Below are 24,872 nucleotides of genomic sequence, written 5' to 3'. Positions count from 1 at the left end.
CAAATTTTGTGTTTTAAGATGAGATTTGAAATAATAGCTGACTGCACACATACACAGCAAGCACTTTAGAAATTAGATGTTGTTGGGACTTGAAGTGAATCACCATGACACATATACCGTATTTTTCGGAGTATAAGACACCCGGAGTATAAGACGCAGCAAGGTTTTGAAGAAGGGAAAAATATTTTTTGCACTTTGCAAACCTCCCCAAAACGGCCCGTTTTCCGCAAAAACGGGGCTGTTCCCCCCCCCCAAAAGGCATGAATAGCCTTTAGGGAGCTTGCAGAGTGCTCGGGGGGGGGGCAAAAACAAATAAAAAACGGCCCGTTTTTCGTAAACAAAAAGAGCATGGATAGCCTTTAGGAAGCTTATAGAGTGCTCCAGGGGGCTGGGGTAAAATTGAGCAAAAAATGGGCCGTTTTTCGCTCATTTCTGCCCTCCCCAGCCTCCAGGAGCTCTCTGAAAGCCTTCTAAAAGCTATGCACGGCCATTTTGGTGAAGGGGGCGGGGTTTTGGGAGGCAAAAAGTGCTGTATTCCGTGTATAAGATGCACACAGATTTTCAGCCTCTTTTTTGAGGGGAAAAAGTGTGTCTTATACTCCAAAAAATATGGTATCTACATTAGAACAATGCATGAATGGTGGTCAGGAGAAATGTTTTGGGCTCAAGGACTGCATAATTTCAAAACGAGTAGAGAGCAAAGTGGAGAAAGCAACAAAAGGACCCAAAGCCATCATTTTGGATGCTTTTAATAGGTTTTTATTTGCAGGGCTGTTATTCAGTTAAGTCCAGTCCAAACCAAACATACACCTCTGCAACCCAAAGAACCAAGAAGAACAGCAAGAGCGGCTACAGCCCATTGAGCTTGAGAAATCTAGCCAAAATGCAAACCCAGGAAACAAAAGTCACACGTCCTGCCAGCAATAACTAGGGCCAGAGAGAGTGTTTATGAGCCCCAGCTACAACTGCCTTGAAAGGCAAAGACCGCATCCTTCATAGCAAGTGTTTGGAGGCCAGTCCTATGTGCCCATAATGAAAATGGGAGCTGGGACGGAGGCACATTTTTTTGGTGGTGACGAAGACCTAGGAGTATAAACTATGGAAGGGCAGAAATAAAGGCTGTATGTCCACATAATCAGAGAGTTGACGTGAAGGGCCTCTTTCTCTCTAATATTGCGAGATTCGTAAGGGTGATTATATAGGCTTGCTATGCAGGCTACTTCTGCAAGGGGAATCAATTGTGACTTAACATAAAACAGTCCTAGCAGAGATACTGGGAATTTTGGATAATGAAAAAAATAAGAATATCAGGACACTTGAATGGAGGAGCCCAGGTATCAGAAGAAATAAGGAATAGGAGGCACAGCTAATATATGATGATATGAACAGTAGGCAGGGTTGTGTTCTAGAGGCAAGGCCATTTCTATTGCAGTCACTATCTTCTAGAGGCAAGGTAATTTTTACACAGGCATTTTAGTGAGGTAAGACAAACTCCCATTCCAATATATGCTCCATTTAATTTTGTTGTGCTGATCCCTGTGTAGTCATTAATAGACATGAATAAAATGCCTAGATATTTTGCCCGATCATAGCTTTGGATCCCAGGAAATTGCTTTAAATATAAAGGGAAAATAGTGCATGGAGACTCGGTACAAAAACTGCTTGTGAACTGTTGCTTTCCCAGTCCTGACACAGCTGGAATGAAGCTGCTGTAGGGTTCCAAACCTGGAAGTGGCAGGATATGATTCCCGTTGCCAAACCAGGATGAAAATCACCTTCTCTCTCAGCTAAGTATTGATGAGGAATTCTGGGAATTATTTTAATCTGCTGCCATTAGGGATGTAGGGCAAGAAACGGAGGAAGTGGCAACCAGAATCATCCCTGCCTGGTTGAGAAAGATGTTCTTCCCTCACTCTCCAGTGCCGTGGTTCAACCTGGGGCTTTAAAGCCACAGTATGCCCTGCGATCGCACGTCACTCAAATTGAAGCTATAATGAGAGAGTGGACCAATGTGGCTCAGGCACCAGTGACCCAGAAACTCTGGGGCTAAATGCAAAGCATGTCAAGAGAACAACATTACACAAGCTAGCCCTGGGGGACCAAGTCATCCCTTCAACACTACTGCCTAGCCTCACTGACAAGCTTAAGGCGGGGAAAGCTTGTGGCATGCAAGCTAACAGGGCGACACGGCCACACCGCCATGAGCCCACAGAGCTGATCAGCCACCTGTGCGACTTCAGCTCAAGGGAAGCAGGACCTCTGGCTTTCTACAATACTGAGAGCAAAGAAAAGACAAGGCAGCACAGTGGGGCTATCTTATTTTTTCCCACCGGGACATCCTGTTCCAACTGCAAGCTGCCACCTTGTAAATGGCAATTGAATACCTGTGATATGGGTCCTTTCCCTCCTTTCCTGTCTTGCCCCGCCCCACACAGTACATAGTCCCAGGAGGAAGAACAGTCCTGCCTGGCTAAAGGTTTGCCTCTGTATTTGTGCCAGTTGGTCTGTAATGGCTGCCCCGATCGCCAAGCCAGAAAGGGCCTAGCTCCGTGGGAGGCTACACATCTCGCAATGATCTGTGCCTGGTTGGTTCATGAAGGTGCAGTGCTGACAGGCCCACATTGAAGAAGTTGTTGCATGTGTTGAACTGCCCATGGCGCCATATTCTTGGAGTCCTGGCAACTGAACACCCACTGTGCCTGAAAAAATGAAATGGAATAATTAGGAGATGGAAAGAGCTCCAACAAGCAGAAAACATTTTTGCCTAGAAACTTTACAAATTGCTAGATAATTTCTAGAATGAATGCAATCTTCCCTTAGGAAAATTCCCATTCCTTGGCACAACACTGTCTAATTCTTTCCACAGATTTCTACAATTGTATCCTCTAAATCTCTTCCTTTCTTTCCTGCATGAATTAAATTACCCCTCCCTCCCTCCCTCCCTCCCTCCCTATTATCTATCTATTATCTATCTATCTATCTATCTATCTATCTATCTATCTATCTATCTATCTATCTATCATCTATCTATCTATCTATCTATCTATCTATCATCTATCTATCTATCTATCTATCTATCATCTATCTATCTATCTATCTATCTATCATCTATCTATCTATCTATCTATCTATCTATCTATCTATCATCTATCATCTATCTATCTATCATCTATCTATCATCTATCTATCTATCATCTATCTATCTATCTATCTATCTATCTATCTATCTATCTATCTATCTATCTATCTATCTATCTATCTATCATCTATCTATCTATCTATCCATCTATATCGGTAACTACTTGGCTACAAAGTGTAAAGTTTTGTTTACTTGTGTTGTATTCCCAACACAAATCTAAATTCCAACACTAGGCAATTTGACATAGGTAAACAAAAGCTGTCCAGCATCTTTGGAGTGAGGTGATTCAAAAAGAGAAAAGACATTAAACATACTGCAAAGCTGCTCAATGGTAGCCCACTGTTCAGATTTTTTCCAGGTCTGAGCGAGATCTTCATTCCGGGTTCTTACTGCCTCCAGCAACAAGCTGATACTGTCCTAAAAGAGGAAATAAACCACATCACACTACCTACATTTTAAATAAAGGATTAATGCACCATATTCCACTAGCTGTAACTGTCAGTAATATTTAATATCTAAATATTCCATTACACAAAAACATTTTTTTGTCAAATGATTTACAATCTCCAAAATAGGTTGCACTCTATCTCTTCTCCCACTTTCAGGACATCTAAAGGCATGGAGCAACAGTATAAAAATACATTTTGTTTCCTGAGACCTAAGAATGCCATTTCAGGTATCCCATTTCCATTCCAGTTTTAAAGGCCAATTATTCTTGAAAGTAGCAAGAAATGAAACTTGTACTGCTTTGTTTAGCAGAATCTAGACAGAGGCACTATATTGCATGTGCGTTGTTAACTCCACTTATTTTGTGTTCCATGATTGAGTGGCACAAAAAGAACAAGTCAGACTCCTTTAAGAAAGGAAATGCCAGCGTAAAAACAAGACCCCATCTAGAATACTCGTATGAGCAAGAATGCATGAATGAAACATCATGCTCCACATTTCAGTTAGCAGCAACTGTTCTCCAACATTCACAAGTGACACTATGCAGGATTACATTAAAATGGATTTGCTGAAAGAAAAAAACATTTATTGAGATTTGAACAGCAGGTGGCATTGCAGACTAAAGTTCTGAAATGAACTGGATAACAATATGCATTGTCATTTCATCCTTTTTCTTGAGCGAAGCGGGCTCAGGAAATAAAAATGTTTCTACTGGCTTCATAATCACATTACTGCATAAATGTCAGAATCTGTATTAGGTTTGCACATTGGATTTATTATATAACAGATCCTGATGTATATGAATAATCAGGAAATGAAACTGTTTGAAGACTAGGATGGATACTCACCAGAGAAGCAATTACTACACCTGTTAAGTGCTATTACACTGACCTAACAGCAAAGTTACAGGAACTGTTCTTTAAAAAGGATTAATGAAGTTTACTTCAAAAATACCTGTTCTGATTTCTATCAAATTTAGGAAGGTACATCTTCAAAAAGTTCTGGTTTGGTTACAAATTTAACCCCATTCTGCTGAAAAGCAGAATTTCTTGTGCTTTCTATACTATAAACTACAGAGTTCAGTTTCTCTAAATCAAAGGCAGATGGGAAAAGCTACATCCAGAATTATGAAAATCTGATGGGAAGTTTCTAAAATGTAAAGAGGATAGACTTTGTGCATCCCATATTTCATCCTTAAAACAACAATTGTATCATTGCAATTACACTTCATTATCATTATAACATTCAGTAAACCTGGTTAATTGCCCACTGGCAGCTCAACTATTCCACACATCATTATAGTTCTTCAGGCTCTCTGGAAAATACAGGACATTATTACTTTTCCCGCCTTTTTTTAAAAAAAAGTTGATTGTAAAGGCAGAGCGTCATGTTTATCAGTGATCTAGCAAAAGTTAGAAAATTGAGTTAGCCATAAGCACGAATTAAAAATAAACAAATGAGATGGCAGAATTGATAGTTTACAACAAGAATTTCTGATACAGAAAATTTAACAACATGCCTAAGTGTCAAACTTGCTCCACTCAGGCTGAGCTACAATTGCTAACAACTCATTTCTCTAAACAGCTTAGAAGTGACTGCCAAAGTACCAATCTAGAAACCACTTCTAATGAGTCAAGGTATCCTGTTTTAAAGTCAGTTATGCTTAACAGCCTTCTTAATGTAAGCTTTATGCTTTTCTCCAAAAAAATAAAGTCATTACATACCCTTAAAGGCATCACTTCATTGGTGACCAAGAAGAGGAGAAGATGAAAATCAGAGATGATGTCAAGGAATACAGAAGAGGTATTCTGGGACAAATATGTAGCTAGAATGTGAAAGTCCTGCAAAGATTGACAAAGGCATTCTTTAGTCAACTGGAACATTCTATGCAATTTACCAGTATATGTAATATCCTGTCACAGGGCTGCAAAACAAACCTGTTATCTTAATAGCTGTACTTGTGGACAGGACCCAAGCAGTCAGATGATTTTTTTAATATGACCTTAATACTAACTTTATTATTTAAATTTATACTTCTTTAAGCATTTAATTATTTCTCTTTATTTGCAGCAACATTCTCAAACTAAAATACCTGCAGTTTTTTTTTCTTTTTTAGCAAAAGTATTACGATACTGAGTCTTTTCTCGGGATCATAGCACTCTCTGCTGACGAAACTCTTCCAGCAAGAATGAATAGACAGAAATAGCAGCCAGAAGCAAACACATCAAATTTAAGAGATTATGCAAGAAGACAAAGAAGCTGGGGAATATAGAGGCAAACAAAGCAGAAGGGAGGCAGAGAGACAGTAGGAAAAACTGGGGGGGGGGGATGTGGAGGCAGCAAAAGAAACAGTAGCTGGGATGCAGAGGGCAGGAAATGTAGTAGAAGCAACAGTAAGTAACGGTTGGGAAGGGAAAACAGCGTTATGGGCTCTCTTAGATACCCCACCATGCCATACTTGGCCTGCAGGTTTTGCATTTGAGCTCTCCTATTCTTCCTAGTTCAAAGAGCAATTTCACGTATTTTGTCCTATCTATGAAGTCTGCCAGTATTTGTGATGTAAAGAGAGCAAATGAGTGTCACTTTTTTTTTTGCCAAAGACCAACCAGATATTCCTTCCACATCAAGGAGAATTTAGATAAAGCTTCCTCTTCAGGAAAATTTACTGTATTTCTTTTCAAGTGATGGTAACAATAGTTCAGCAGAACCTATGAAGACAGTTGCAGTTCTACCACTTATAATTTTCATCCAATGTCTGACCAATGGAGTAATGCCATTCTTAGCAATGAGGCAGATTATGTGAGCTTTCCCAGCTGTTAAAAGTTGACCACACGCTGAAATAAGCTAAAATGTGTTTAGATCCAATAGTTATTCTCTATCTCTATGAACATAGGCTCAAAAGGAGACAGCAGGAATAGAAAAGGCAGCAGATTATATTTTCTTCTTCTCAAAGGACAAAATCTGCTTAGTGTTTCCTTTTTTCCAATTAAATATTGCAAAGATATTTTGTTTGGTAGTAAAAGTCAAGGGTACAGCTGAAGCATATAGCGTATACAAACAGGTGTGCTCAATAGAAGTCTTACTGAGACATAATTTGTAACCTTGGTAGACATTTTGCTCATGGTAACATATATGCAAACTTTTTCTGATCTCCAGATATAGCAAAAACTTCATTTTACATGACTATGTGAAATCTGTTCACATAGAATTTGTCAGATTTTGCACAAACCTAAAAAGGGGTGAATTAAAACTGTTTACCATTTGCAACTAAGTCAATTTTATGCATGATGTTATCTGCTTTTAAATATAAAAAAACTAAATAAATGCAATTGTATAGATACTTCCCTTCATCCAAACTGTTATTTACACTTACCTGAGTTTCTCCCAGTACATCACGATTCTCAATAGGGAATTGACTTTGAGAAATAGAAAATGTGTAAACTGGATCTTTTGGAAACGTGGTAGTAATCTTCAAAACAGTAAAAATAACAACAGTTGAAATTCAAATGACAAATGATGTCAACAGGCACTGAAAGAGACAGGGCAAAAACCCTATCTATGACAGAGACAGGCCTCAGATAATGCCTTTAAAATAAAGACTCAGGTAGAAAAATTGAAAGGAGAGATGAAATGAAGTTTCTTATGGGTCTTTCAGTCACTTTTTAAAAAAACCTCTCGTATGTCTCCCTATATATTTTAGCAAATATAAGCAAGCTATGGTTTTTTCAGTGTTTTGCATGAGGTAATTAAGAATCAGTACACCTCTGACAAAAGGACCATATTGCCCAAGACTTCTGAAACCATCAAAGATTCAAATTCCTACTGCTTTCTAGTCTAGAAGGAGGTAAGACAGCTTTTTTTTAAAAAAATATATAGGTAAGACAAAAAGCTCTTGTCTTTGCTATCAAAAGCAATGGCTTTTGCAGCCCTATTCCTCTAACAGAATGGATTCTACACTTATTTTGTTGCCCCAGGCATGCTAATATTACAGATGATTGAGTTTTAAAAATGAAAAGGTGTCATATATAACCTGATATTGCATAGGATAGATGTTAACCAACAAATCAAAAGACACATTATGAATACACCTTGAGTTGTAAAAATAAAGGTAGGATAGAGATCTAAATAAATAAAGTCATGTCACACATACATTGCTTAATCATTTCTCTGAAAGATACAGCACACACTTGTTCTCTTACAGATGTAATCACTAACATCTCTATGAAGATGGCACTTCCCACTTATTTAACATGCAAACATAATTTTGTAGGAGCAGTGAGATCCTTTGAGCAGTATGTTAATATAGAAACTAAACACTCTTCTGAGATTTTACACAACCAAAATAAAATTGCAATCAGAAAGCTATAAGCTACTTGTTAGCACTTACCTTTTCAGTAAGGAACTAATATGACAAGAGTCCCCCAATTTAACTTATGGAGAGAATTTTGCATATATCTATTCAATGTTTCTATTTACTTTAGGCAAAGTAAAAAGTAAGCAAAACTGATACTTACATCTATGATTAGGTACTCAACAGGGAGAGGACGAGCTAGCTGAGTGATCTCATTGCCAAACTTGTCTATATCCTAAAACAAAAGCCATCCCAAATTGTTACACAAGACAACTAACCAAGAATTACAAAAAGAACTATAGTTTATTGAAGAGAAGAAAACAATTAAACACAGAAAACCAGGGGCCCATTGGTCAATTCCTACCATGTTACCCCGAAAATAACACAGGACCTCTGAAATAAGCACTTGGCCTTATTTTCGGGGAGGTCTTATTATTTTTGAGGTGCAGGAGGCAGCAAGCGTGGTCACCTCATGGCTGCTGCTGTATTGCAATATTTTGAGGGAGGGCTTATTTTCAGGGGAGGGCTTATTTTAGTGCATGCACTCAAAAGCCCAATTGGCCTTATTATCTGGGGAGATCTTATTTTCAGGGAAACAGGATAGTATGTCATCTAAGCACCAGCAAACTGATAAGATTCTAACATTCAAGTATCTTTCATACCTTTTCCTCTCACTGTATCTCATTAAGTAAAATATGAATTCACATGTTTAAATCCAAAACATTCAGGCGTTCTTGTTATAAAAACAGACCATGTAAAAGAAGCAGTTAGTATTTTAAAATATTTATCCCATTTTTTCCTCTAAAAGGCAGTTATAAAACTGATTATACCATTAACTGCATGGTTTATTTAAAATGAGTAGATACCACCCTATCTATCTATCATCTATCTATCTATCTATCTATCTATCTATCATCTATCTATCTATCTATCTATCTATCTATCTATCTATCTATCTATCTATCTATCATCTATCTATCTATCATCTATCTATCTATCTATCATCTATCTATCTATCATCTATCTATCTATCATCTATCTATCTATCTATCATCTATCTATCTATCTATCTATCATCTATCTATCTATCTATCTATCATCTATCTATCTATCATCTATCTATCTATCTGTCTGTCTGTCTGTCTGTCTATCATCTATCTATCTATCTATCTATCTATCTATCTATCTATCTATCTATCTATCATCTATCTATCATCATCTATCTATCTATCTATCTATCTATCTATCTATCATCTATCTATCTATCTATCTATCTATTATCTATCTATCTATCTATCTATCTATCTATCTATCTATCTATCTATCTATCATCTATCTATCTATCTATCGATACATTGCTGATGTACAGGTAAATGAAGTTAGAATAGCATTGCAGTAATCCAGTACTGTAGTCTATGACTTGTCTTTATTTTCTTGATGTGTTGAATTCAGAAATGCTATGGGCACACCAAAAGTTCTAGAACTATTCCCAGCTTTTGCTCCGTCATTACAGGTAGTCCTTGACTTATGATTGGTTGCATAACAACCATTTGAAATTATGATGGATTTGAAAAAAAGATCACCCATCCTTGAAATCACATGATCACATTTTGGGTGCTTGGTAACTGGCTTGCATTCACAACTACTGCAGGGTACAATAGTCACATTATCATGTTTTGTGACTTTTGCTGTTTTGTGCCCATTTGACAAAATGGGGTTGCACTTATGACCATGTAATTCATTTAATGACCAAGTGATTTGCTTAACAATCATCATAAAAACAGTAAAAAAATACAAGGATCACTGTCTTCTTAAGATTACTTCCCCTTACTTTCTGCTGTTCCTATGTTGCTCACTAGAAAGGTAATTTTTGACTTGTCTCAAGTTTGAGACAAGTCAACACAATGTTGTTCTTTGTTATTATTTTAAGTGCCTTGGTTTTTCTAACATTCTTTACAGACTTCATCTACCATTGAGAAGCAATGCATCTTATGAACTTGAATGACTATCCCACACAGCTTTGAATCTGTTCTCTTTCTTCCCTTGAAAATTTTGCTGCTAAAAACTACGAATCTCCTTTATTTCTTAAACTATAGTTGTGGCCAATGATGGGATTCAAATTTTTTAACTACCAGTTCTATGGGCATGGCTTGGTGGGTGTGACATGGCTTGGTGGGCGAGGCAGGGGAAGGATACTGCAAAATCCCCATTCCCTCCCCATCAGCTGGGACTCGGGAGGCAGAGAATAGATGGCCAGTCAGAGGTGGTATTTACCGGTTCTCCAAACTACTCAAAATTACCGCTAACGGTTGTCCAGAACTGGTCAGAACCTGCTAAATACCACCTCTGGTCGTGGCCCAGAAAAGCCAAAATTTGGGCTTATTTTACAAGTTCAGTAAGGGAAGGGAGATGGCTGGTATTTATTTACTAATGACAAAGTGGCAAAAGACCTTACTTCCGTCAAGCACACATTACTTCAGAAATTAATATGCTAAAAACAGGTATTTTTCATTAAATTTTCTAAACCACAATTTAAATGGTATTAATAACCTACTCAAATACAAATCAATTACACATTTATAATCCCCAACCGCATTTTTTCTTTTCTTATGCTTTGAAAATGTAGCCATGAGGCAGGTTCCAAAGGTACTTGAACAAGGTTATCCATGTAATTTACTTGATGTATAACCAAGAAACCCTGGGAGGAAGAAGATAAACTTCACATAGATGCACAGGTGTGCACACGCACCCCTATAAACAAAGAAAAATAGAGAGCTGGAGAGAAATGTAAAATCCTAAGATGGGCACTGCTGATGAACAATGCACAAGCTAAACAGAACATAAGGTGTAGCTAAGGTGTAGTCAGTCAAACTTGTAATTCTCACAACAGCAGATTCAAATTTTATTTATGTCTTGGTCCCTGCCTCTCCACCTCATGGAACAGGTTTCAGTTTCACAAAAGCAATTCAACTCTTTTCTAATTATTACTTGCCAAACAACTATAAATATGCCAACATGTCAATTTTAATCATTTTAGCTGGTTAACAAGACTGTTTGTCACCCTTCGTCTTTACACAAAAAAGCAGCTGTTAACCCATAGCTGGAAACACAGAGTATCACTGACCTCTTCTTCTTACTTCACTGCACGATCAGTTAGGCATCTAGTGAAAAATGTAACTCAGTGGGCTTTCCAAGCATAATGTAAAAAAAAAAAATCTCACAGATGTTTTATTGCTCAAACAAGGTTAGTATAATGCTTCAAATAATGACATTTCCAATAATTACTGCAAGGGCTAGTGCTTTTAAATATTTTAAACTTCAGCAGGAAAATTTGGAGGGGAAGGAAGTTTACACAGCAGACATACATATATACAGTTTCTTTTCATGGGCCCATCTCAACAGCATTTATTGTGAAAGCTGGTGTACTTCCATAGCGCAATTAATCTCTATAGTGATGCACAAGGTTTTGTCCCATACATACCAATGATATTAAGCATAATATTTTAGACAAAAGTTGTCTTTCTTTTAAGAATGCTCCCTGAATTACTGAGAATACCAAGCCAGCAGCTATGAGCAATTATCCAACAGGAGTGCTTTTTCCACATAAAGGCAAAAAACAAATTCAGTGAAACCAATCTATAGATTTGCTTATGCAAGGGAGAATTTGCCATGCCACTCATATAATTTGCCACTATGGAATAGATCTTTAAATCCAATCAAGTTCTAAAATGCAGAAACATTTTTTCAGCACCTTCATATTTTACTTTTGGGGAATTTCACTTTTTTTTTAAGAGCAAGTTTCTGAAATCAAAGTGAAAAAAATGGTTGAATAGGTTTCAAACAAAATCTTTGTTCTCTCTGGTATAAAACAGTAATAGAAAACCTAGTAAATAAACCCAGAACCCTAAAATGAAGAAAGAACATATAATCCCTTGCTAATTATTTTAAGTATGTTTTTGAAAGCCTTTTAGTACAATAAATGTCAAGTACAGCAACCATAAGGAAAATACTATTTTCTTTGCTAATTTGGCAGTAATTATGATGCTTCCCATTTATGAGCAGTATGTAATACCACATAAAGGACGGCATGAAGTTGCATCTCCATGTTAGTTAAATATATATTTACAATAAATAGGAGGAAGGAAAGATCTTGTTTCCAATTAGGTTCTTTTTTAAAATACTTATTTGTCTTGAAAATAGAATCTTTCTCAGCTCCAAATAAGCAATGAACTGATTCATCAAAGTAGAAAAGCACTGTAGGAAAACTACAAAGTAGAAAAGCACTGTAGGAAAACTACTATTTCAATTACAGCACTTGGAGCAAACTGAATATGAGCCACTAAGTGTAGTGTGGCTGCAATAAAAGGCAAATGCAATTTATGCTGCATCAAAAAATGTATGCATTCCAAATTCTCATTATTCTACTTTAGTCTGACTCCACATCTAGTATTGCATTGAGTTCTGGATACATTTTAAGAAGGATTCAGAGAAACTGAAACAGATCCAGGGAAGGACAGTGAGGAAAACTAGGACAGGACAAGATATAATGCTTATAAAGAGAGCCTGAAGGAGTTGGAAATGTTTCAAATTAAACAGTTTTCAAGTATCTTTTGGACAATAGAACGTGTTTTGTCCTCCTTTTCATTGTAAAAAAGTTGGTCACCTTATTAAAGGATGTCACACAAAGTTCAAGACTGTGAGTTCTAATCCACCAACCTTACCCACCCGCCCCTGCACTGCTTTATAGTAGCTATATGGATATAGCTACCTATAGGGATAGGAAGGAGAAAAGAAGGAGATGGACATGCACTACAGAATTTGCTGAACCAGAAGAATCTTGAGCACCTTTAGTAATTCTTGCAACCAAGCTCTGTATTTGACATCTCACCTATTCAGATGTAATGATCCATTCTACATACAAAGCATTCATCATTCAGTAAGACCAAGAGTATTATTTAAAACGAGAATGAAGAAAGCTATTTAGCCAAAAATATCCCACCGCCACTGAAATCACATGATGGAACGCAACCTTATGTACATGACTTCATGTGGAAACTAAAATCTAGTAACTGGCATTTCTTCAGGCCAGCGTACAATGGCCTGAAGAAATGCAGGCTGAACCAATAGTAGAATTGCAAAAATCTTACCCAGTTTGTTTCTGAAGAGATAGGCCAGGCAAAGGTCTCCTTGCAAAAACAATGTCATCATCTGTCTCTATTAATCCTAAGTACTTAAACATCAGAGCATCAATAATAACCTTTGCTCACTGCAAAGATGAGTGATATCTTTTCACTAATGCCAAAATCACAGCTATTCTTTTGAAGTCGATAAGGAAACCGAGTCCTGCAAAAGCAGTAAACTTTAGCTACTTTGAGGGCTTCAAAGGATCCATAAAATCCAGGTGCCCTTTGGATTTTGGGGGCATGATATATTTGATGGAATGTTGAGCCATCTCTGAAATAAGTCTGGGACTGGAACCCCAAGGTGCAGGAACCAACTTCAAGAGTACAACACAGCTGAACTCTCACAAGGGAGCCCAATAAAATGTCAATTAGACAGTGGAAAGTTAAACTTCATAAATTAACTAAACTCCACTTCAGGAAGAAGGTATTCAAATACGCAGAAACACATAAATCAAAGATGGTTCATCATAAATTTCAAACTGAAATATATACAGAGTTTTAAATGAATTCCCCATTCAGGGCTTCCAATAACTTCATTCCTCTATGTTGTAACCAATGGCAATGTATGTTAAAAGAAACACCAAACACGTATATGTTTGTTATGCTATATATAGAGGATTTTGCCTATTATATAGGATTTCTCTCCCACAACTCAAGGAAATCTCCAGTGATAACTTCAGGTTGATAGAAGGAAACTTCTTTTTCATATTACTGAAAGTATACTGTTTATTTAAACTGTTACTCTTGTATGAATCCTGATTTTAGACAAATTGATGAAGACTGTGTTTGTACAGCACACAACTGAAAAAGTAAAGAAGGCTCAGCAGTCATGTAACTAACTAACTCAGGTGCTGCCATTAAGTCTATGCTTACCAAATGCCTTGTAGAGTGACAGTTTAAAATTACAATGGTTGTAAACATAATTTTGCAATCATTCCTCACAATTTACATCCATTACGGGGTCCTACATTCATCTCATTGTCATTTGCATAATTCACAACTGCTGTTGCATCTATGACTGTCCACAGCATCCTTTTCATGTGATTGCCGTTTGCCAATTTCACAGCCGGCTTGGCACAAGCAGATTTAATATGGAAGATGGAAATAAAATCTTAAAAGTCGTGGTTACTTGATTTTTCTGTTTAATGACTGTGTGATCAGTCTCGATTGTGGTTGCTAAGTGAGGACTACCTGTTGCACTATATAAATGTGGTTATAGTATCTTAGCCTATAGTATTTCAGGGGCTATTTCCTTGATCAACCGGTACAGAGAAAATAGCTATTTAGAATATTTATTCCCGTTTTCATAATTCCCAATTTTCTAAGTAGAGTAAGCTTTTATCTCTCTATGCTAACTGAGTCTGAGTCCAAATTCAGTCAACATTTCAGTCAAAATTCAGCCAAGAATTGCTGCCAATTCTTCTTGGTCTTTAAAAAAACCAAGATAAAGTATATGGCAAAAAAAACCCTAAAGGTGTTGCTAGGGAAAAATGCCTCATTTTATAGAATCAGAACAAGCCTGGGGCTCCCACTTTTCCTATGTTTATCATATTTAAGACACGGATTATTCATATATTCTCAGAAGAACTGGCAAGATCAGTAAAAGGCTGACTAGGGAGCAACAATCCCCAGCCTAGTTCCACACAAGTGTGACTTAAAAAAGAGGTTTAATATTTTCACTTTAAAACTTCTCTTCACTCACTGAGGCGCTCCAGCTTATAATATTTTCAGCAATTTTTCTCAGCTATGTAACTTGAGCCCCAATATATGCTTTTTCGTAAGCAACAATACTAACTCAGCAGCTCCCTTTCAAACGTAAAGAAATAACAGATTCGGACCAGATACCTCATGCAAGGCACAGGGTTTGTACAGGCACTGCTTCAAATCTATCTAGTTTTACATATATCACCTTTTTTTTCTGACCACAGGAGCTTTCAAACCATCTGTTCTTCTACCCAGTTAGACAACATAGGGGTTCAATAGCTTCTGCTGTATTTAAACTGCTGTTAACATTGAGAGATAAATGTACTCCACATTACACAAACATTGGCTTCTTGGGGCATATCCAATAAATTTCTAAAAGCTCTTTCATGGGAATGCTACCCATATATACTGCTCTCAGGCACAAATCTTTCGTTATTTTATAGAAGAGCACTTGTGGTGTGCCTCAGAGAAATCTCCCAAGAGACAAAAATCTGAATCTCCCAGAAGACCTTCACCCCAATGAATAATCTAATCTAAGTACTTCAATTAGCTTCGTCCCATCTCTTATCTAAATCTTCAACCTGCAAGCAAAATATGTCCTTAATCTCCAACAATAAATGGTTCAGCCTCATGTGCCCCTGATGTGAAGGTCAAAAATATTTCCTGATTATTATTATTTACTTACTGTTTAGGTTTACATTGAAGCAAAAAGCTTGTGATTAAGTTAGTGGCTTAATACAAGAATTATTTCCCCTTCAAAATTTTCATTTTTGTGTTTTCTCTAAACTGGAGAAGCAGTTCTCGCATGTCTAAGTCCTATGTTCAGCAGTGTACAAATTCTGCCCAATATGTATCCTTAGTGATATAAAGCTATAAAAATATTCCCCTGAAGAGTAGGAATTAAAAGTGTAAATTATCACTAGTCAGATCAATTAAGCAAGATAACATTTACTGAAAGAAAAAAACCCCTTATTTTAAGATTTATATTTTATATCTATCAGAAATGCTTTAAAAACAAGAGCATCTTGGTGATCCCAAGAGAAGTCTGCATTCTCACAGCCTGCTCTGCACGTAACATTAAAGATTCATCTTATAAACTGAAAGAATCAGAAATCCAAAGAATCCATGTTACAGACTAACATTACATCTTTATTTGATTGGTTTTTTCACTTCTTGACAAAAATATAAATGAAATTGACAATTAAGGACATTAATTCTCTTTCTGGAGTGGTGCTATTTCTACTGCACTATTAAAAATATTTGTACATTAAAACCAGATGGATATTAATTATAGCTTATCAAGCATTTGACTTTGGATATACTTTGAAAAATATTAAGAAAACATTGCTCTAATACAAATATTTAGATTATTAAGCTTTTTTGTTTTTAAAAAATCGGTTAAAGATTTCTTCCTTTAGAAAATACAGCACTGCAAAAAATTCTAAATAGGTATCATATGAACCATAAGAATTAAGACAGTTTTAAGAATTGTATTGCTGTGGTAAGAAAAAAAGGATGCAGCCTGTCTGCATTAACAGACTAGGAATATTGCCTTTATCTCCATTAGGGTCCTATCTTATGGATATATAAAAGCCTTTTCTTGGCATAACTTCCCTCTTCACAATGACCACCCACACCTCATTCTTAGCCTCGGAGGCTCTTTAAATCCTTGTTTTGCATTTTATTATTTTGCACTTTGTTGCAATTCATGCTTCTCACCAGGTACCTTATAAGCATATTCCACACATACCACAAAACTATTCTGGCTGGCTGTGAGAAACCTGCAGCTTTTATTGCTGCATCATTTTGCTTCAGTGAACATCTCATCTAAGCATAATTGGGCCAGGGGAAAAACAACAACAACCAAACAAACATTAGTTGGGGATTTAAAGTCAGCTGAGGGACGGCAGCAACTACCAAACACAAGTGGCATTGTTAATTCTGAGAGCTTGCTAGGAGGCATGATGGAGAGAACCACATACTTCACGCTGAAGTTAAGCTGTCTCTGGAAAGTGATGGGACACTATTACAAAAGGAAAAATTGATCTTATACAAGAAAATATTGCAAACATGTATTTCCATAGATATGGATGTATTATTTGTAAGCAGTAGGTGCAAATATGCAGGCTCCAATTTTTCTTCAATCACGTAGCTAACTAGTCTGTCTTTCCCTTCACCTCTCAACTTCCAGTTTCAACGTTTTTGCTCTGGATCGGACATAGAATGTTAACAGCACAAAACTGCCAACCACCTCTCGATAGAGCTATCACCCTCAAGACTGATGGCTCTCCAAGATTAAGAAACCCAACTCTGATGTACTAAGAGAGATAGTTTATGCTACTGTAAGGAGGAGACAAATCAGTAATGTCATCTTTGGAGGTGATTAGGTGGGATTCCAAAACCAGAAAAGAAGGAAGCCAAAAGGGCTGCTGAATTGTAGAAAAAACAAAACAAAATGGCATCCTGTGGCTTTATTAGTTCTGGTTAGCACTGATAGGATTAGTGGTTGTATATCAACATAGATTCTTTTTAAATTCTGAAAGGCTGGTACTATGTTTACTTCAACGTCATTCATGTAAGAGAAAAATCATGAGGATAAAATACACCAGCTGAGGTATTTGACATAATATCTGAAATGCAAATTCAATGAATTAAAAATGTGAAATATTTTAATCCAACTAAAAAAGACATAAAAACCAAAGATTTAATAGGCACTCATCTATTAATGGCTCTTGGAAATGCCAAGAAACAAAAGTACTCAAAACTATATCACTAATCAGCAGAGATCTGCTTTGGAGCAGAAAAATATACAAAAACAATTTATATCCTCAAATTAAAAAAAAAAAAAACCATTGAGGGCAAAGGGCAGAAGAGCCAGAGACTGAAAGAGAGATTTCTGGAAAGGAGGAGGATAGCTGGCAACAACAACAACAACAACTAAATGCATTCTACACAGCACTAACTATGAAGGTTTCTTGGTTCTGGGAAAGCCGGAATCAGTAATGGTGATGGTCCCAAAACTAGTGAAAAGAAGAACAAAAAGAGACATGCCTTTCTGGCAGAAATGGCTTTCCAAAAAGATTAAAAAGAAAGAACATCACCCAAAACAGAATATCAGCTAGTGTAATTAACTCCTCACTTAATTCTAAGTAAGAAAGAAATACAGAAACAGCACTGCAGACATTTCATCAACATTACAGACCACAAACATATACTTATTTAGAAGAAAAGAACCTTTAGCATGCACAGCTGGGTGCACATAAAACAGGCTGATGTTTTATGACTAACAGAATAATGGAGTGGGAAGGGATCTTGGAGGTCTTGCAGTCCAACACTTACTCAAGCAGGAAACCCTATATCATTTCAGACAAATGGTTGCCTAGTATCTTAAAAACCTCCAGTGTTGGTGCAGTCACAACTTTCTGAGGTAAGGTAGTCCATTGATTAATTGTTTTCATTGTCAATTAATTTCTCCCTAGTTCTAGGTTGCTTCTCTCCTTCATTAGTTTCTTCCCATTCTTATCCTGCCCCCTGGTGCTTTGGAGGCTATGTTGGCACACACCCCTTCTTGGTGGCAGCCCCTTAGATATTGGAACACTGTTATCATGTCAACCCTAGTTCTTTCTTTCAACTTTACTACCATAAGGATTTTACCCTCCTTATAAGAAAGGATATGAAGTAGGAAGTGGGGAAAAGCAAACTTGCTTTAGTGAAGAACTGCTTGAAGTACTTTACATGAATGAAAGCAAAACTAAGAACTTGCCTTGCTTTGCTAATAAAAACAAAAATAAAAAAGCACAAGTTGTAAGCTTTGAGTTGTACCAGATCCCATTTACTCATGAAACTCCTGATTCAAGCTACTCCTTCCCTCCAGATCATAAGTAAATGAAGCCATCTATGGCTTGTAAGACACAAGATAAGCTATGTATCTTTAATGGTCTTCACAGAAGTCGTATGTTAACAGAGATGTGTAAGTTATGAATATTTACCTTATAGAAGACATCAGGCACATATTGTTCACTGCTGGATTCCTTTGCATAGCCGAGTTCTGGAGCATCACGGCATGGCAACAAACATTCATCACGCACTAGAGCCATGCATTGATTGGATACTTGGTAGCCCTCAAAGTGGACTTGGTTGTCAGGACCCCCTGAAACAGAGATATTTTAAGAAGATAAGTTTGACAGAGTTAGGTTAGAACACACTTCAAGCTGCTAGATGGGTTATCACTGATTTTATGAAGAACATGTTATTTCATTAAGAAATGCAGCCTCAATTCAGAGTTTATGGCCCAGACAGAACAGACTTTTTCTAGAATCTTGGCTTAAAAGTTTTCAAATGAGGAATGATATCACACTATCCAAAGGATTTACCATATACAGGGGATTGTTTTAAAGATACCTTGTTCATTAGACAATAAGGCACAGAACATCATATATCATATTTACATAATTCCTGAAAGATTAAATGAACTGATTACACACACACACACACACACACACACACACACACACACTGTGAAATAGATTTTTATAAAGGTAGCATTGAGCACTGTGTCCTTCCCAATTCTTACCCTACAACCTGTTCACAATACCTTATCAAGATCAAATGGGCATTTATAAACAGGTAGTCCTTGCTTAATGATGGTAATAGCAACTGGAATTTCACTAAGTAATGTGCCATAAAATGCAATGCCATATAACTACATCACTTAGTGGATGCAATCCTGGCAGTCCCCATTGCTGTCATTTCTACTTTTATTCTTTATTCTTTATACTATTCTTTATTATTTATTTGCCACCCAACTCCCAAAATTTAATTGTAACTAAAATCCAACTTATTCAAATACAAAGGTCCAAAAGAGCAAAGCACAACAAACAAACAAACAAACAAACCAAAACTAAACCAAAACTAAAAAGAGACTCTACAAGCATCTATATTCAAAGCCTGGGAGAACAATCAGATCGCCAGTAATTTCCTGATAGGCATAAGGGCAGGAGCCACACAAATGCCTGGGGGCAGATTATGGCGCAGGGCAGAGATTGCAACCAAGAATGCTGGCTTTCTGTAACAATGTATTTTTTAATTGATGAGACTCAGAGCACACGGCACTGCTGGACCAAACCAGATGGGCAGAAGCAACTGGAGATAGCAGGCTCTATGCCAGGAAGGGTTTTAAGGTGATAACTAGCCTCTTGAATTGTCCCCAGAAGAAAACTGGCAACCAGTACAACCTGCAAAGCAGCAGCATCATATTCCCAAAATGTGTTGCCCCTATCATTCCTTGCACCACCCTATTCTCAAGAGTGACTGCCTGACAGCACTAAACATAAAAATATTTGGTCTACGTAAAAGTTTTAAAGAATAAATAAATATAGTGATTTACCACCCCGACCCCAATGATTCATGATTCTCTACAAGTTCTTCCTAATTGCTCAAAACTTTGGATAACAAGTTAAATCATTCCACTGAAAGGCAGAATTGTTTAGACTGACATAATTTCCCTATATTTACTTGTGTTTTAATTTCGGTGAGCTTTTGCTGAGTTAAGAAATCAACTTTACAAAACTGCTTTTTGAAATATAATTCATTTCATATTACAAGTTTCCTCTACTATATCAATTTTGAGCCGGTGACTTTACATTCATGAAGCTTATACGTAAATGGGCATAATTGAGTGCCAAGTGGTAATCTACTTATAACACGGGAATTGCTCCTGCTCCTCCCCTCTCTCCACTCCTAAAATCAAGTCCTATACTCAGATTTAAAGATGTCCAGAGGAAAGAACTCATCTTTTAATTCTGCTGACAGGAGCGCTTCTGTCATGAACTCAATATGTGAATATCATAATGTTTTTGTTGTCTCCAAAAATGGCACCCTCTTTCTATTTGCAAAAGCTCGGTTTTCTTTAGAATCCTGTCTCTAAAGTGTAAGCTGCTGAATTTATCCTACTCAAATAAACAGTGCTGATTATGTCATCTCTACAAACACTAGCTGTTGATAGTTCCTCATTCTTCTCAACCTTATCCCCATCTGTCTATTGCTGGGTCACATGCAGCCCAAATGAAGAGCATCTTAGTAAAAAAAAAAGCATATTAGTAATAAACTTTAATGTTTAATGCAATGAAGTAAGCACAGAGTCGAAGATTCTGGTGTTATCCAATTTGTCTACTACCATTTTATACAAAGAGATCATTTGTAATATTCTTAAAATATAATTTTGCATTGGACATATAAGACAAATATAACCTTTGGAGTAAATTACTCTGTAGCAGTGTTTCTCAACCTTGGTGATTTTAAGTCCTGTGGACTTCAATTCCCAGAATCTCCCAGCCAGCAGCTGGCTGGGGAATTCTGGGAGTTGAAGTCCACAGAACCTAAAGTCACCAAGATTGAGAAACACTGCTCTATAGTGATGTGACTCTACAAAGGAACCTGCAAAACAGCACCAAGAGGTATTGAGGAATCTGCAGAAGTCCGCAAATAACTTTAAAAAAAATCAAGATAAGCAAAATCTAAAATATCATGAAGTATTTAACTCTGGGAAATATCACTTAATTGCAAATAATGGTGAAAGTGCAGTCGTGGCCCTGAGGTTTCTACTCAGCTGCTGACAAGCAAATAATCTAGTGACATGGATTACTATGTTTCAGGAAGCACATTATACAACAAACACATCACTGTTTAAAAAGAATCTTGTGAATTGGCCTTAGAGAAAACCAAGAATCACGAGGGGCAAAAAATCCACAAAAGTACCATATTATCATCCTCTTCTATCAAAACCTCATTTTGTGGGGGAAGGATAGAAAGACTTGAGCTAGAGCAAGCAAGTCACAAAGAAGGTCAAATGTGACTTTTGTTACATCCTTCTATTATTTCTGTCCTGTTTTCTGACTATCTTTGAATGATCACATAGCATAGTGTTACTCATGTGGAAGCCATTATAATTCACCTCAATTTAGCAGCTGAAATATGCTAGTCATTCAAGATGTCTATGGAGATTGTCAGTCATCCAGGTCATGGTTGTCCCAAGAGTACTTTTTCAAAAGGCAACTGGACTTTGTTTTTCCTTGAAGAAAACAAGAAGTTTCTTCAGTTCTGACTACAGTTCTGACAGTGAATACTGAAGAAGCTTCTTGGATAAGAAGTGAAATGTCCTCAAGGAAAAACAAAGTGCAGTTGCCTTTTGAAAAAGCCCCCTTGGTATACTCATTTAAGATTTAAATAAAAATATTCTGCTTTTGAGTTCTCTTATTTAGAGAGAGCAACCAAAACAGAAGAACAAAGGTAATTAATATAACCAATTAACAAATTGAAGCCCACTCAGTGAATGTTTTACTGCATAAATTGCCAATGTGTATTACTATTGTTTCAATGGTATCACTACAAAATTAAATGAAATATTGAGTACCTGCAAACCATGACATTTTAAGAAGCTATGAAATTACTAATTAGACATGTATACCGTATTTTTCGGAGTATAAGACACATCAGAGTATAAGCCGCACCAAGATTTTGAAGAGGCATTTTTTTTTAAAAAAGTAGGTAGGTAGATAGAGGGATAGAAAGAAAGAGAAATACAGTAGGTAGGTAGAGAGAGTAGGTAGGTAGCTAGGTAAAGGGATAGAGAGAGGGAGAAATAGAGATAGATAGATGATAGATAGATAGATAGATAGATAGATAGATAGATAGATAGATAGATACAGTAGGTAGGTATGGAGAGAGAGTGTGTAGGTAGGTAGGGAGAGAGTGTGTAGGTAGGTAGGTAGGTAGAGGGATAGAGAAAGAGAAATACAGTAGATAGGTAGGGAGAGAGAGAGTAGGTAAGTAGGTAGAGGGATAGAGAGAGAAATACAGTAGGTAGGTAGGTAGAGTGTGTGTGTGTGTAGGAAGGTAGGTAGGTAGGTAGAGGGATAGAGAGAGAGAAATACAGTAGATAGGGAGAGAGAGAGAGTAGATAGGTAGATGTTTCCAGGTATATTTATCCATGTGCTGGAGAAGGAAATAGCTGACAAACCTTAAGACTTTGTTTCTGCTGGCACAGCACTTGATCAATGTAATTCTCATCAGTTAAAGAGCTTTCCAAAAGGAAAAAAAAGTTTTTGCACTCTGCAAATCTCCCCCAAACAGCCTGTTTTTTGCGAAAACGGGCCTGGTTTTTCCCCAATAAAAGGCATGAATAGCCTTGGGGGGGGGGGGGGGGGGCTTGCAGAGTGTTCCTGGAGGGGGGGGCAAAATGAGCAAAAAACGGCCCGATTGTTGCAAAAACGGGCTCATTTTTTGTCAAAGAAATTGCATGCATACCCTTATGGGGGCTTATAGAGTGCTGCTGTGGGCTGGGGAGGCAAAAAACAGCCTGTTTTTTTGCTCAGTTCTGCCCTCCCCAGCCCCCAGGAGCTCTCTGAAAGCCTTCATAAGGATATGCACAGCCATTTTGGTGAAGGTGGTGGAGTTTCGGGAGGCAAAAAATGCTGTATTCGATGTATAAGACGCACCCAGATTTTCAGCCTCTTTTTTGAGGAAAAAAGGTGCGTCTTATACTTGGAGAAATACAGTATGTGTGGAATTTTTTGTCAAGAAAAAAGCTTTAGCCAAATAATAGGATTTGTCTTTCCTTTTTTGCTCTGCAGTGCTAATTTTGAAAACATATTCTTGTGGTTTCTTTGCTTTTGGGGGGAAGGGGGCAGAGGAAAACTGCATGTGATTGGTCAAAATAAAAAGGGTACGGATTACAGGTGCGTGAAGTTAACCTTTTCTTCTACAGAGGCAGAAACACATTAGGATCCATGGCTGTAAGGTAGTCCTGACTTACAACAGTTCATTTATGAAAACGTCATTGAATAAAGTGACTTATGACCATTTTTCACAATTACAACCCTATGGTCATATGATTAAAATTCAGATGCTTGGCAACTAGTTCATATTTATTCATATTTATTGCTGTGTCTCAGGGTCATGTGATCACCTTTTGTGACCTGACAAGTGAAGTCAGCGGGGAAGCCAGATTCACTCAACAACTGGTTTACTAACTTAACAATTTCAGTGATTCGCTAAACAACAGTGGCAAGAAATGTAAAATGGGACAAAGCTCACTTAACAAATGTCTCACTTAACAACAGAAATGTTGGGCTCAATTGTGGTCATAAGTCAAGGACTGTCTGTATTTGAAAACTGCAAGAGACTAGATTGTGGAATTTAAAGATACTTGCATGAAAAATATTTAGCGAAGAATAAATTTCAATATAATTACAGTAACTTGCCAGTTCAAACAAGATGAGTTATGGCAACATAAACTAGTAGAAGAGAAAAGAATCTGTGTTATAAGAAGGCAAAAAAAAGAAAAAAAAGAAAGTTGAAAGTGACATCTGAAATCAATCATCAATTTATGTACCCTGGCAACCTTCCTATATTTACATATTTCTAAATAGTGTTAAGTTGCCAATATCCAAAATAGCCATGCTAAAATATAATAAAATGGTTGATTGAAATAGTAGTTAAACGCAGCGGGAATAAAACTACTAAAATAGGCCATATGCAGCAGTAATATAAACAGATTAAAAAGGCCTACAGGAATAAAAAATTATTTGCCTCGCACTAAAAATAACAGAATAGACAGCAGGTGGACCTCTTTATAAAACTAATTCCATAGCTAAGGAACTTTTACTGAAAAACCCTGCTTCTGTTTTGCCATCCAACATGCCTAAGCATATACCCTGATATTTTTGTAAGCAGAAAAGTCAAAATGTAGAGCAAAATGCGTTGTGTTTGATTTTGAACATTTCTAGAAAACCTTGCTTTTTACCTCAGGGATGAAGACAGACAAGAACTCTTCAGGGTAAGGAGAAACACGACAGTATTTTATTGTTACCTGTAGCCACAACAGTCACAAACTTAGATCCAAAATGTCCATCTGGAGACAAGCGGCATATGTTTGGCTGCTGGTTCTGAAAATGCCCAGCTGTAATGCATTCTTCTGCACTAAGGAAAAAGGCATCCTATAGAGGAAGAAAAGACAACACAACACAGGTGAGCATTTTTAAGGAAACCT

The 24,872-nt window shown here is 37.1% G+C and overlaps 1 protein-coding gene across 1 annotated transcript in view; it reads right to left on the bottom strand.

Annotated features, from left to right (window-relative positions):
• Nucleotides 1-733: 733 nt before the first annotated feature.
• Nucleotides 734-24,872, bottom strand: part of NPLOC4 (NPL4 homolog, ubiquitin recognition factor) — a 50,774-nt gene continuing 26,635 nt past the window's right edge. The window contains exons 11-17 of the mRNA XM_081938726.1: nt 24,693-24,819; nt 18,814-18,974; nt 8,101-8,172; nt 6,960-7,055; nt 5,311-5,427; nt 3,454-3,556; nt 734-2,699 (exon numbers count right to left, since the gene is read on the bottom strand). Coding sequence (XP_081794852.1) covers nt 2,542-2,699; nt 3,454-3,556; nt 5,311-5,427; nt 6,960-7,055; nt 8,101-8,172; nt 18,814-18,974; nt 24,693-24,819 — 834 coding nt within the window. The 3' untranslated portion in view covers nt 734-2,541. The remainder of the gene's footprint in view (nt 2,700-3,453; nt 3,557-5,310; nt 5,428-6,959; nt 7,056-8,100; nt 8,173-18,813; nt 18,975-24,692; nt 24,820-24,872) is intronic.

This window comes from Natrix helvetica (assembly GCF_964273705.1).
Source record: "Natrix helvetica genome assembly, chromosome: 1".
Lineage (NCBI taxonomy): Eukaryota > Metazoa > Chordata > Lepidosauria > Squamata > Natricidae > Natrix > Natrix helvetica.
The sequence above is the reverse complement of the archived record's forward strand: the minus strand, read 5'-3'. Positions and strand labels throughout refer to the sequence as shown.